The 15,943-nt window shown below is 35.4% G+C and overlaps 1 protein-coding gene across 5 annotated transcripts in view; it reads right to left on the bottom strand.

Annotated features, from left to right (window-relative positions):
* Positions 1 to 15,943, bottom strand: part of LOC133534363 (protein trachealess) — a 206,787-nt gene that overhangs the window by 29,163 nt on the left and 161,681 nt on the right. For 4 of the 5 annotated variants that reach the window (XM_061873468.1, XM_061873465.1, XM_061873474.1 and 1 more), the window contains one exon: positions 6,211 to 6,449. In XM_061873468.1, the coding sequence (XP_061729452.1) occupies positions 6,211 to 6,449 (239 nt within the window). The remainder of the gene's footprint in view (positions 1 to 6,210; positions 6,450 to 15,943) is intronic. The other variant, XM_061873469.1, reaches the window with a different exon arrangement.

Genomic DNA, 15,943 nt, shown 5'->3' with positions numbered 1-15,943 from the left:
TTTTATGTGTGTGAATTATTCAAAATTCGATTTCGTTTGAGATTAGACATGGAATTGGATCTTTGTACGTTAAATAACCTTCTTATGAAATAATATCCGTCATAAAATATATTATACCTACAAAATATCTTAAATTCTGTTGCTAGCGATTAATTTTTACTTATAAATAAAACAAATTAAAAAAAGCTGTCAAGTGCGAGTCAGACTCAGGCCAGACAGGGGGGGGACACACATTTTACCACTTTGGAAGGGTCTCTCGCGCAAACTATTCAGTTTAGAAAAAAATTATATTAGATCTCAATATCATTTTTGAAGACCTATCCATAGATACCCCACACATATGAGTTTTATGAAAAAAAAAAGATTGAGTTTCAGTTCTAAGTATGGAGAAAAAATATTTTTTTTCTATTTTTGTGTGAAAATCTTAATGCGGTTATCAGAATACATCTACTTACCAAGTTTTAACAGTTTAGTTCTTATAGTTTCGGAAAAAAGTGGCTGTGACATAAACGGACGGACAGACGGACATGACGAATCTATAAGGGTTCCGTTTTTTGGCATTTGGCTACGGGACCCTAAAAAGATCTGTATTAAGAAATCAAAAGTACTTTTACAGAAAACGTAGCATAAAATAAGTAAAGATATATAGCTATGAAAATATAATGAAAAAACATATTTTTATTTTGTAATAGACGGCTAACTTCTATTATTTCTAAGCATTCTCATACCTAACGCCATATTTTAAACATCCCTTGACCGAGCCCGATAACGTTCCTTAATACATTGTACCCGTAAATCATGAGCGGCACATCTGCCGGCGAAATAGAAAAATAACAATAAATAAAGATGGCGACATACGGCGGGAATATTGGAAACTTGGGTTGTGTGCTTTTGCTGTGGAACCATTGCCTGAAAAATAGGATAAACAAGAAAATGGGGTTTACAACTTATTGGTAGATATAGCTATAGTCTATAACTGTATTGGGTTTGCCTTGGGATTACTGGGGTAAAACCCGGATAAATGCCATGCTTTATGAAAAAGCCCTATAACTTCGAAAGTTTTGATCTTACGTGAATACTTTCAGTTAGATTAGCTAGTCTAATCTTTTGTCTTACTCTGAGACTCATCTCTTCTATTCTATAGTAACTACAGTTTATGCAGAATTTTCGTTTTTCTAGAAGATGTTTTTAAGGATAGGTGCCTCGTCATGAAATTGGTAAGCCGGATAAAATAATTAATTTATATCAATATATATTTAATAAGTATAGCCTCTAAGATATTATTATATTATGAGTATCATAACCATTAAGAATTGATATTATTTATTTATTTCTTAGCCAAAAACTATAAAATGGCGTCTAAGACTGCTCGCACTACTCTCACAGGCTCTACAGGCTTTTAAGACCATATTCCACTAACTCTAGCTATGCACATAGTAAACTGATTACACTAACCCACCAGTAGGCCTGTTCCAGTTAGATGGTTATCATTCAATTATGCTATTACAGCGCCGGTTAATTTGACGTTTGTGACGTTCGTAACTCACTTACGGCGGAAAATGTCCAGTTATTTTAATTGTGTAGGGTGTGGCAGGTTTAATATGATTAAAATTGGATTCAAATGCAATGTGGACACTAGTGAAGATCACTTATAAAGAATTCTAAGAAATAAGGATTCCTCATACGATTTTTAATTTTCTTTGCATTTTTTTAACTGATTTCTTATTTAGGTACTTATATTAATTAGCCTTTAATTACACCATACAATAATCAATTTGTCAGGCTAATAACTTTTAAATTTAAATTCAAAAACTTCAAACAAGTCAAACCAAACTTGAACTGTTAATGAAAAATAAAAGGTACGCTGTTTTGAAAACAACTTACTTTCCCAAAATTAAACGAAGACGCACAGTGGTTCATCCAATTAAATGCTCCAGACAAAATCGTCAAACGAACCCCACGGCGATTTGAATAACCACGTCACGTTCGCCAAATAAGCAGTACTAACAAGCGGTATATCGTTTGCACTGATTGTTAATTGATTAGATTAAAAATTTCATCCCAATTCACGGCGTATTGTTACACTGGGGGGGATTAATTAGGTTTTTAATGGCGGTGTCCCTTACGACATATTTGCAGATGTTGGGATCATCTCGCTAATTTTATTTGGATATTTCTTTTAACATTATTGGTGTCTCTTTGTTGCTTTATTTGCAAGAAATTCGCAACTTAGTAACCATAGTATTGCACTGCAACTAAAATCCTAATTAAATAATTAATTTCCGGTTTATGCATGCCTGTTTACCTAAGTGTAAATTATGTTAACAACTTTGTAAAGTACCTGACAACTTACTTTAATAAAACTTACATAAATTTGTATAATCAGTACAAGATTTTCTACGTTGTAAGTTAATAAACACTTTACATAATTGTTTAATAGGTTTTCTCACTTAGTTCAATCTAAACCGTATATACTAGATGACCTAACGTGGTTATGTTTAGTATTGAAATTATATTTAAATAATACAATATTTCATTAAAGCAAATTTGTTCATGATTTCAAAAAAAATTATATATGTCTGGCAGAGTATTGTTAAATGTACAGTAAGATTACAATAAATAAAGCAAGAAACTTGAATACTGTATAGCAAGTATACCAAAACAAGACCGAGAAAGACAATGCCGTTTATTTAAATTGATTGCCTCAGATGTACAATTGTAAATCGAACCCCACTGCACATGAGTTTCAGGGTTTTTTTTTACAAGCGGAGTACATTTAACAAAGTACCCCAATACCTTTATTGCATACGTGAGTATATTTGAAACTAGAAAATTTGCCCTCGAATATTTTGTGAGACAATTTTGACACCCCTAAACGCTCATGTTTTATTGCAAGTTTTGGGATTCCGCATACTTTTTGTGAACCATTTAATATGATAAAACGTTCTGATTTTCTTTATTTGCGAACTTTAAAAAGAAGTAGTTTATTTTTTTATAAGTTAAGACAAAAGAATATTTAAATTATATATGTGAACTTCATTAAATGACTTCTTAATGTGGCCAATAATTTGTATAGCAATGTTAGATAGTTCTAGAATTTACGAATACTAAAAGTTCAGATTGTAATGTTTAATAGCAGGAACACGTATGTGGTAACGCATTCAAAATTTCAATATATACAAAGAAAATCCTGCTTGAAAATTGAGTTAAAATGACAGTGGCGTATGTAGTGATTCGCGCGGCGGTTGCATTAAGCGCATTAGGGGGCTAAATTGGATTTGAGGGTGTTTTATTGGTACACTTGTTACGAATTTAAGACCACCGTGCGGTAAAAAAATATTGGAAAATACACGAAGCATTTGACAAATGTGTGACTGTATTATCATTTTATTTATTTATTAAAGGCGTATAGCACAGTAAAAGTTGTACAAAAGGAAAAGTTAATACCGGAGAGCATTCTCTACCAGTTAACCTAGTACAAATAGAGATCAAAAATAGTAATAAGTGCGGGAAATATTTACAATAGGTATATGAGAAATTTACCGTATTTTAAATATGTGTTGTGGATGTTATATCTGGTTCACTGGAAGAACTGGCAATAATATTGGGTAAATAAAGTTGATATTTCCACATAACGAAGCATAAAAAATCATAAAACGGCTAAATAACTAACATCATTATTTTCTAAGACAATTATATTTTGCAATTAGTATCACTAAAATATTTTAAAATACATTACTTGTATATTTCGGTACCTTCTTAAATTGTTAGGTGTTATACCGAGCGATAAATTCGCTAAAAATATATTTATTAATGCGTCCCCTTCCAATAATCAGGACTCATGTGTAATGTTGGCCTTGAACAAACACCGGTGTTTTTTCCCAACAAACGAATAGGTAATATTTATTTGACGTATTGCGGAGAATCAGCGTCCCTAAGGCGTATTTATTTGCCTGCACGCTTCGACTGACAATTTTATGTGATTTACCCCATTGTTTAGTGGTTTTGTGCGGGAAAAAGCCGGCAGCATCACTGTGTGCTTTTTGGAAATTGTTTTTATTAAGTATATCCCTAAAGATATTTTGCTCGTAAACGTATTTAAGTAGTTGCAATATAGTCCCTTAATATAATCAACATTATACCTACTTTCCTACGTTTCAATGTAAATTACACCTACACATTGGAAAGATGTCTTACTGAAGGAGGTACAATGGAATCACAGTTTGTAGCTGTATTATCAGATTTGGATTGCAAGTATCTACTGAAACTACACCTTAACTATAAAACAACAGACACCTCAACTGTCGGCACTTTAACTACAAAGAGACAGACAGCAATAAACTTGTTTTGCCGACGCTACAGGGGCGGGTAACGTGGTTAGCGCGACAATGACTTGACGAAGGCAAATCTGATTTGCAGACCCTCCCGCTGTTTTAAACCGAGTCCATTTTGAACGTTAGGGCTGTCGCGCCCGGCTGGGGCATATGGTTTTGTGATGATGTAGCACGGCTCGTAATGGCGGTTTTTGGTGACCCTAAATTATTTTAATACTATTGCATTGAATGCGTTATTATAGGATTCGAGTAACTCAATAACTCAAGTGCATGTATGTACACCCAGCTACATAAGTGCATGCACACTTTATGTTTCATAAATTTTGGCTGGTCTGACGTTGAAATTTTCTATGGGGGAGTCAAGTTTTTTCGCAATTTCGGGATTGGCCCCATAATAAAAGTTGCTCAGTATGACCTAAACATGGGTTTAAGTTAATGGTTTGAGACATACTCTGTAAGTGTATAGTATGTTCTCGTCTAGTTAGGCCATTTGGTTAGGCCATCTGTGGTTCTCCTATTTGTAAAAAATAATATTTTAGGTAAAAAAAAAAAAAACGCATTTAAGGGTCCCCCAAGCTCGGCCGAATTTCACCTTCCCATACAAACGGAGTTTCATTCTCATTTTAAAACTACGTGTTGGATTGTAAAGGAAACTTTGCACATACAATTACATGAGGAGAGATATCTAGTCCTGTAATTAGTTTATATAGCTTCAGTTTATAAAACAAACGAAATGGAGCAAAAACAAGTTTTGTATGAGAAACTTAAATTCGCTGTCTTTTTTTTAACTATGGTATCTCAAATGGTATGGTATGGTATGGTATGGTATGGTATCTTATGGAGAATAACTGGACAAGCACCCGTACATAAGGAGATCCAAACGCGCAAATGGCATTGGATTGGGCATATCCTCAGGAAGCCTGACACCCACCTATCCAAGGTGGTCCTGACCTGGAAGATGCCCGGAAAACGGAAACATGGTCGCCCTAAATCTACTTGGCGCCGTTCCGTGGAGCAAGAGTTGCCCAGGACCAGAGTCAGTGGAAGAAAATGGTTCGAGCCCTACACCCCAGCAGGGGGTAACAGGATGAAAAGAAGAAGAAGGTATCTCAAGCTATATACACTAATTGGAGGACTAGATACACCTTATCCTATTGTAAGTACAAAGTTTCAGAGCAATCTAGTTAGGTAGTGGTTTTAAAATGAGAGCTTAACTGCGTTTGTTTGTACGAAGAACCGAGCTTGCTGATGGGGATTTTTAACCGATTTGCAAGACCGAAATGTTCCCAGAAATTCTTCGTGAACAAAGTTTTGTACTTACAGCATTAAAAATCAACAATGTTTAAGATAATATTAATTTACTTAGTTCAATTTCAAATCCTGGAAATATTCTGCAATAAAATTTTGATACAAGAAACACCAATTGTACGAAGATAAAAATTGTTTTTTTTTTTTTTCAAATTATACGGGTTGGAATTTAACAGATCTAGAAATGGCAATCATTAGGGAAAGCAACACGTTTCTGCCAATATACTGACAAATTAGCTTTGAGTTGACACATGCAGAAGTGCAGTAGGAGACGACAATAGGTATGATTCGAACAACGTTTTTTAAAAGTCAAATGCAATTTTATTATGCGATCAAAATAAGCAGCATTAAACATTATTTTTATTGATCCTATTACTGAGTCGTTTGATCTATATATGTAAAAAATATTTATATAAAATTTTTTATTTTGTTTTTTATTAAGACGAATTCCACTGCATCGGGGCTAGTAGCTGATAGCGAGCCGATGGACACCTTGCCCCTTGTTTTGCGTAGGCAGCTGGCATAGAAATTCTCTACATCTTAATGAATGTGTCAACACAACACTAACCTTTAAGCGTCTTACTAGTCGGCGGCGGATCTCTACTCCACGGCGGGTCCCCGTGCCCGGAGAAGTCTCTTAACTTCAGGTAGCTAATGGTGAGCCTGATGATGGATGCCTTGTCTAGCTGGCTGGTGATGGCAGCAGGCAACGGGAGCATCTTCGCTAACTCGTAGAACTCGTAGTTCTCCTTTCCACGGCGAGATCTCGCCGCGTCTCGGCTTTTTTCTTTCCGCAGCTCGAGAATGCTGGAAAGAAAAGGGTAGATTAGATTTGGATGTCCACATATTAATAATTATGTTGTGAGGGTAATTCCCACTGGTTGTGATGGAATCGTAAAATAATTAACATGTAATCTGTTATAGATTTCATAATATTAAAGCAAAACTTATCATTTCATGAAACTACTGGGATGTTTTTGTATAGTAATGATAGGATAATTAAACCTAAAACCTCGCAACCTCACATTTGTATCTTCAGTTTTTCTGATATTGTAATTTACAGAAAACTAAACCCATTCTGAAATACAATCTTTCAGTTTTAAGACCCTCTGTAAATAACATGAATAAAATACAGAATCCTGAATCTTTAGTTATCTAGAAATTGAGTTGATGAAAAATTGTAATGTAATTTTTTATGTTTTTTGCCACGCCACATCCCTCGGGGTTCATGTATTATTATACTATGTATTCTGCAAAACTATGTCATCTAATTATGAAAATAAAAATCATCATAGAGGAGGACTTCATGTCCGGCTGCATCTAGGTATCTAACCAATGTTCTTGTAGGTTTTTAGACTCGAGTAAAGTTAATTTATAAATAAATGCCCAGTGCATCCTTAGTTGTAGGTATACCTGCTGTAACTTCTCAACTAATAATGAACGTTTTTACTCATCTAAGCTAACTTTGCACTACCTTTAATATAACAAAGTGATGGAGTGTCATTATAAACGTCACATTTTCATAGAAATTTGACATTAATGACGTTACTTTGTACCTACGACCGGTTACGTAATGCAACGTAAACAACGGTCTCGGAGCTGCGTCCTATATATTCCCACATAGGAACATTTTTATTTGACAAGTTAATGGGCCTAATTCCGCGTGTCACTCCTGTCACCGTGGTCCTGAAACTCCTCCACTCCTCCAGGTGGGAGTGGCCGCGCGCTCCTCCCACTAATGATCACCGCCATAGCTGCGTATAAATAACATTTGCATTTTTATACCGACTTGATGGAATTCCTCGGGCGCGCCGGTTTAATTTGCGTTTTATGAAGTTTGAGGTTAACGTTCGTTAAAACAAAGAGTTTGGATTTAGAGCTGGTCGTAAATTGTACGATAATATTACCAGACTACTTTATGCTGAGATTAAGGACAACTATATTTTAACCTAGTACTTAATTTGTGGTAGTAGATGACTTACGTAGAATTACTTATTGAGAGTACCTATGGAAAGTTTGAGAACGATTGTGGAATTGTTTTTTTTTCCAAACACTGATGATTGGCGATGATTATTGCGACGACTATCTTCTTAAAGGTCATTAATTGTACTTCAAATCATACCAATGATAACCCAAAACCTATATCAAATGATACCAATATTGATAGGGCGCAAAGACTAAGATAAGAGCTATATTTGCTTTAAACGATTTTTTTGCGAGGTGCGATTTTTATGACGCCGAATGTATACTATAGTCCTAACCACAGGTCTCCTCTCTCTCCTCTGACTCAGTCTGACAAAACTCCTGTGGTCAGCAGCGGAACATAGGCTAGAAAGCCTAGAAACACAGGATGTACATAAGCATTAATCTGGTCATGATAATGACGATGCATAAAAAATAGCTAAGTAACAGCGATAATGCATATGTACTAATTTACTACCTCCATTTAAACGTTATCTAATTTCAAAATCAAGCACCTCCTTAATTAAAATCAAGTTCAGATTATTTTTCGTTCTAATGCAGCTGCTCGTAATGTTTTAGTAAAAAAATAACAAACAAAATCTCAAGAAACAACACGAAGGTGATTTTACATTTTCAGCGTATTATCATTCAACAGTCTCATCACACATTTCACTCCAGATATCCTATTTGGTTCCAAGACGACATAAAACCGTCCATTCACGAATGACCTGAGTAAGGTCAATAAAGCTGGCTACGTAATGGCGTTTGATCGTAAACGGGGGACCAACGGTTAGCACCCCTGTAAACTTTCAGCTGATGCGGTCTAATGTTAAGTCCCGTTGATTGTGTGCTGTAAAAGGTAATTCTGTGAAAGTGCTAGACTCTATGAAAAGTATTTTTACCACAGTTAGGTATCCTTGTCTATGACTATAGACGAGAATGGAGAATGGAGTGTAATGTATATTTGTAGAACTCGCTAAAATTCTTTGTAAAAAACGCTCATAAATACTAATACTTCAATTAGAAAGCATTGTACTTATCTATTTATAAGTCAAAAACTTAAATAGTCCCCTGATCGATGTAAGAGTAACATTGTAGGCAATATATTATATTAATAGGACAGCTTAATATAAGTAGACATCCAGGCCACGCAGCCAACCGATCGCGTCCGATGTCAAATTGGTAAAGAGGTCCTCCGGGCTGCCTTGGAAACGTCTCTTGATAATAAAATAAATTCCATAAAAGACTGTAGATAATAACATAGACAAGGGACATTTCTTAAGTTTTTACCATTTCGCATGTAATTGTTTGTTGTTTCCTCATTTTATCAGCAATTCTAGAGTACTAAATTCGCTTATCAGAGCGGAAGTGCTGCTCTGGGACTAATAACTCTTTAAAGTAAAGAGCCTTTTCCGGCAAGATGGCCGATAACCGAACATCGGTTGTGCTTGATTTAATGATGAGATCGAATGGCCAGTAAGGGCGTGTGCACACGGACGAATGTAATTTTGGTTTTAAGTTAAATTTAGCGCTAATCGTGAGGCTGAGGTGCTTGATATCGTCCACACTGAACTGACACCAAAAAGTCTATCGATGGACTAGTGGTTGAGGCGGCGTAGCGCTACGAGATTTGCTTAAAGGTTAACTTTAACTGAAGGTCTGACACTGAACCCATAATTTTATTCTAAAAATTTATGAAACATTTTTTTAGAAAATATACTTACCTTAGGAAAATAAAATCGAAGAAGATATAATTTCTATTTAAGTACAGTCGCCGTTAGATATATTATATTACGGCCAAGATCCTCACAAATACCTGAACACGCATCTCCCTTATTTCGCTAGATTGCGCGTTCAGATATTTTTGAGCACCTCGGCAGCTCCGATATATCTGATGGCCACTGTAGCTATACAATAAGATAAATAATGACTAAGAGACGCCAAAATTATGTAAGGACACCATTTTAGCATCAATATTTCTGAAACATTGTTTATCGGTCGGTTGTGTGCACCCGCCCTAGCCATACCAATACCATAAGGGTAACAGCATTAGATTGTTTAAAATAACTTTAAACTGACCGAGGGTTGACCGCCCCTGGCCCGAGGGGGACTTATCCTTAATTCCCTTAAATGGAGCTTAATCCCTTTACAATAAAAAATGCAATAGCAATAAAACGTTTTTCTTTCAATATTTCCTTATTGGACGATTTTAACTGTTATTTCATCTGATAGATAAATGACTATTTAGGCAGTTAAGATGATTTTACAGTAAACGTAGAAAAATATAAGTAATACGGAAAAAATTTAAATTCAAGGAAAAGTAAGTTAAAAAAAGCGGCCATGTGCGAGTCGGACTCGCCCATGAAGGGTTCCGTACCATTTATGACGTATTAAAAAAACTACTTACTAGATCTCGTTCAAACCAATTTTCGGTGGAAGTTTGCATAGTAATGTATATCATATATTTTTTTTTAATTTTTCATTCTGTTATTTTAGAAGTTACAGGGGGGGGGACACACTTTTTTTCACTTTGGAAGTGTCTCTCGCGCAAACTATTCAGTTTAGAAAAAAATGATATTAGGAACCTACATATCATTTTTGAAGACCTATCCATAGATACCCCACACGTAAGGGTTTGATGAAAAAAAAATTTTTTTTTTTACTTTTATGAAGTATTAAAAAAAACTACTTACTAGATCTCGTTCAAACCAATTTTCGGTGGAAGTTTGCGAGGTAATGTATATCATATATTTTTTTTAGATTTTTCATTCTGTTATTTTAGAAGTTAGAGGGGGGGGGGACACAATTTTTTTCACTTTGGAAGTGTCTCTCGCGCAAACTATTCAGTTTAGAAAAAAATGATATTAGAAACCTCAATATCATTTTTAAAGACCTATCCATAGATACCCCACACGTATGGGTTTGATGAAAAAAGATTTTTCGAGTTTCAGTTCTAAGTATGGGGAACCCCCAAAATTTATTGTTTTTTTTCTATGTTTGTGTAAAAATCCTAATGCGGTTCATAGAATACATCTACTTACCAAGTTTGAACAGTATAGCTCTTATAGTTTCGGAAAAAAGTGGCGGTGACATAATCGGACAGACAGACGGACATGACGAATCTATAAGGGTTCCGTTTTTTGCCATTTGGCTACGGAACCCTAAAAACTGTGACTAAAATACTGAGAACTTCAAGGCAGAATGCACGTTCGAAAATGGAATGAATAGAACAGTGATTTCGTTTTCCAGTCCGGCAGTAACGGCTTTTATGACGCATTCTGCCCGTTTACTGTGAAATCAGCTAAATGGATAAGTAGTCCCGCCGTAAGGAACACCTCCATTTTCAAAGTCTTGTTTCATTTTCTGACCATTTTTTAGGAAAACGAATCCATACTCATTACGCAAACAATAAAGAAAAATATTCAAATGTGGCATTAATTCCGAATAATCTCTACTAGCCAATCATAACAATGACAATGACTTTGACATGAGGTAGGTAGTGGAAATCTTCCTCAGGTTTAATTTGACTGCAGATGAAGAATGTTTTGTTCCTAATTGAAATATGTAAGTACGTATTTCAAATATATTAGTCGAGAAGTAGGTATTTTACTGCTGTCTTCGACGTCGTCATCTTCCTATGAAACTCTTAAGGGTTGGTGGGTCTAGAAACTTTAGATCCTAGTCCCGAATTTAAGGCCCATAATGTGCTTTGAGTACTTAATATCCTATTAAAGTTTAGCATTGTTCTGATAGGTAAGTAAGATATATCAATGTTGTATTTGGTTTTAGGTAAGCTAGACCTGGACGTAAAAATAAATCAAGCCCAAATAGCTTCTCCTTTATTTTTGTTCCGTCCAATTTTTATGACGGACCTCCCTTCATCTTAGATGTGTCTGTCTTTAAGTGTGCACGTACGTGTCCCGACGCCCGGTACACCTGGGAATCGAACCCGCAATACTACACTAACGCCTTGACCCCCTACTAAAACTTACCCCTAAACCTCACAAACAGAAATCAACCATACGCGCTCGGCTCAAGGTTCATTTAACAAAGGTTCATATGCTCGGAACCGGTCAGTGATGATTGGTAGCCTCTGATAATAAAATAACCTAAAGGAGAAACAGTTGCAAAAGAAATGAAACTCCCACTCATCGCAACAGAGTTGAAATTCGTTAAACAGGAGCCACTAAAAGAATTTTCTTTTGCAAATTGAAAATGGAAAGGAAAAATTCGAACGCACGGGCATCGTAAAAAGCCGGGACTCCGGCATAGTGTCGCTACGGTTAATGTGTCCGGGCAAATTGAGTTCCCGGGAATTAGCGTTCCCGGGAGACCTACGTATGCACTTATGACGATTGGCGATGACGGTTACATTATACCTATTTATGAATACATATATTGTATTGAAAACTCACATTTAATTATTGACAAAATGGCCCTCGGACGATGCTACCGAAAAAGTATCTTAATAGTATGCTGATGTAAAAAAATACGTAGACGAAAATAAAATATATATCACATTATAAAAGTATAGTTGAATAAATGTGTGTATGTCATTGAAGCGAAATTCAACAACCCGCATCTGCCACACATAATACTTTCAAACATCTCATTACAAGAGATTAGCGGTACGACACACTAAAATGTCACATGTGCACTAAAAGAACATTAAAACTTACGTCCATTTTAACCAAGGTAACACAGGTAGCAAAGATTAACTATCAATGCGCTTATTATAAGGGCTAGAAAGGTCACACCTTTGCGGTGGCATTACGAAGTATTAGGGTGTTTTCGTCCCTGGGAATTTCAGCGTATTTGCCGCTTGAATGAGTCGCAATCAAAACATTGTGCCGCTGTGGTTGCATTTTATTGGTATAAATGGATGGTGATAAAAAGGTAGGTACCATTTTTAAAGGATTATTGACGAAGTGTTTGAGATTATTGAATAGTAAAAGGGTTTTTAAAAAGACGACATCATTTTCTATATCGTCTTGGTTATTAACCTGGGGGCAATACAGCAGGAACAACAAGTAGGTATATTAGCGGCAACTTAGTACCAGTCATAATAACAAATGCTTAGCATTTATATAGGTAAATATAGCGCGCGTTAAGTTTTTTAAGTAGCTACGATACACATATAAATAAATTAGGAATAACAAAATATGCATTGGTCTAAAATTACCATAATAATTGTTTTATGATCATTGTGGTTCGAACTAGGTTCTCTATTAATAACTAAGTGAAACTTATAATATGGTTTTATTCACATTAATATCTTCACATGTCATAAAAAGTTTTTTTTTTTCATGATTTTTATTTTTCATTTTATTATAAACGCTGAGAAACGGCTTCGCCAAGCATGATATAAAGTTGTCGGTGTCACCCCATACCCCTTTTGTAACGAGACAAATATGACACGTCACATTGTCTACTCAAGTGGTTATGTCACCAATAAGTACCCACTTATCCGTACAAGGACTCGGTAATAATGCATTTAATAATTCTTTCATATTAATAATAGGGCTATAAGACCGTTTTATATTTTTAGAAGTCTTAGTGTTGAGAATAATAGTAAGACTTTATCGATCTCGTTCTTGAAGTGCGTCTTTTACAAGGTAATACCAGTTTATCATTCTTAGCTCATATCATGCTTAGGGACATTCAGTCGTGTTGATGGCTACGATACTAATGGCTATAATTTAGAATTAACAATAGTTGATAATAATGATGATAATATTAATTCACAATGTATGATGGAACTTTTGTTTAACTTATGGTAACCTTTTTGCTTACAGACCAGCAATTTACCTTTTGTGAGACCTGATAGTCAAACCAAGATACGTTTGCAGCGATTTTGATGGCCCTGACGGTGCACGAGTTATTTTAAACGTCAAACTTCTATGAAATTATGACATTTACTTGACACTTGCACCGTCTGGGCTATCAGGTTCGCTGCCAACTTATCTTTGTCCGGCTCTAGAAACCTAGCTGTAGCAGTGTCCTTGCTCAGTTAAAATAAAATAGAATGTTATATTTAATTCTGTTAATGAATGTACTTAAGAGTTGTGAGGTTTCGATATATTTTTTCAAAGTACACTTATAAGTTCAGATTCGATTTGTCTTTGTAATACATTCCAGACTCATTCACAGATCTTCACCAAAAGAAGGTGTTAAACAAGTTTAAAAGTCCGTCACGGGACGCGGGTCCTCAAAGAGGAATGGACCCTCGGAGGGTAGTTGTAAACCCCTGTTTAGTCAGGCGTCGGCCCCCGGGGGCCACGGTCAGTGCCGGTGAATCAAATCATCTGCATGCACTTTTACACTATCATCGTGCGAGAAGGAGATACTTTTCGTGTTTTAAAGCTATAAGAATACATGATGTTACTAGGCAGAAGCTAAAAAGATCAGTACTTTTGTCATAGTGGCTAATATCATTAATGATGATACCTAAAGAAATTCCAGTAGTTACCACTGATAACCACTTGGTGGTAACTTGTGGGAATAACCCTTCGAGACTGGCTGGAGGGCATTAGCATCGATGTCATCTATTATGAGATAATTATTAAAAGTATTGTTTGGATTTCCTATAGGATGATAAGGACCAATCCAGACCAATCAAGAAATAGCGAAAAAAAAAAACATTCCGAATGATTAACTTTTTTTCATTTCGTTCTTGGTTGTGAAGGGAATCAATTGGGAAATAAATGAGGAAATCAATTATTAAATACAATTCAATTAAAATCTACTTTGAATATTAGGTACCTACTTCCAAAAAAATTCCGCCAATTTTCCATCACAAAAGCTTTCTCACATTAGCTCCAAATATCGCATATAAATACAAAGGGGTCATAAAGAGGGCGACTACGGAAATGAAACGTCATCGCCTTATTACTGATTATTGATACAAGCATTGTCCGCCATGATGAGACGTGTCGCAGGAGATGGGCCAACACGGCCCGCTTATTAACTCTTAATGTGTGAGGCTATTGCAGAAATATGGATATTTCATTAGAGCGGTAGAGGAGGGATTTACCGAGTTATATTATATATTTTTGTTTGGTTTATGGTTTAGTGTTTGATCCCAGTAATATTATTACTCAAACGATATTAATGATCTATTTGGTTATGTTTAAAACCATAGGGATGAGTCCTGTATTTAAAATAAACTCTTTCACACCATGCATGAAATAAAGCACCAGATAATTATTAGAAAAACGTAGACAGCAGTTAAGTTTTGACACAATTCTATTTAATGAATCGAATAGAAAGAACTAAAAAACTTGTGCTATTTTCATATAAATTCCATAAGTAGAGGCTAAAGTGGCTTATCGTTTTGACATTGAAAAGAAACTGATTTGACTAGCAGGAAAGTACCTAATTGGTTATTATAAATAAGCAAAACCATGTAAAGTTGAAGGATTTTCTCTGATTGATACTACGATGTTATTTCAAAAGAAACTAACCAAATGAAATACGATTATAATATTAACTAAAAAATAATAAAAAATCTGTTAACGCCTCGGACAATAACCGTTTCAAGACGACCCCATAGAATAGACCATTCGGGTGGGTCCGCGTCACTTCGGGAAGCTCCGACGCCCTCTAGAATTCGCCGAGTCATATTAAGCTCATCTCGAGTAAACCGTCCCGAGAGACTACTGATTATTTCCGTCTAGGATCCTAAAGGGTCTTAGTACTTTGTGTCAAATGTAAACCAAATTAGGTATTACCTGAATCTAGAAATGTACGCAGGAAAATGCAAAAAATTAAACAAGCGAACTTGACTAACGTACTATAACGAGTTCATCTTTAAATAAACGATTCTTAATATCTGAATGAACGGTAAATATTTTGTTTAAAAGTATCATAACATTGTAGTTTGTCATCTCAGTGATGTAGTCAAGTAATGTACCTACCTAGTTAAGAATTCATGGCTCTCATGAAATGAATTTAAAAAATGCCCAATACATACATATATCCCTATTCACGTCGAACATCAGTGACTAAACTCTATCACCACCTATTATGACTTGCGAAAATAAGATTGAACTGAAAGTATCAAAATCACCCAGTCATCATTACACCTCCGTCGTGGACATCTTGCGTTACACCAAGTCATAATGATGGTCTAGCCATTCGATAATAACCTCTACCCATATAAGATAAGGCTCTCGAAGATTACTATCTAAAATTGGAAGTGGTCATCTTATAGTCGACATTTGACATTAGCTGAAGTCGTGACCTTTACTTAGATTCGGTTCAAATGTACACGGAATTTAGCGTTTTTGTCCCTGGTTTCAACTTTTCATTAAAATTTAATCTGGGGTTGCTATTTGACG

The sequence above is a fragment of the Cydia pomonella genome, chromosome 2 (genome assembly GCF_033807575.1).
Source record: "Cydia pomonella isolate Wapato2018A chromosome 2, ilCydPomo1, whole genome shotgun sequence".
Taxonomy (NCBI): Eukaryota; Metazoa; Arthropoda; class Insecta; order Lepidoptera; family Tortricidae; genus Cydia; species Cydia pomonella.
The sequence above is the reverse complement of the archived record's forward strand: the minus strand, read 5'-3'. Positions and strand labels throughout refer to the sequence as shown.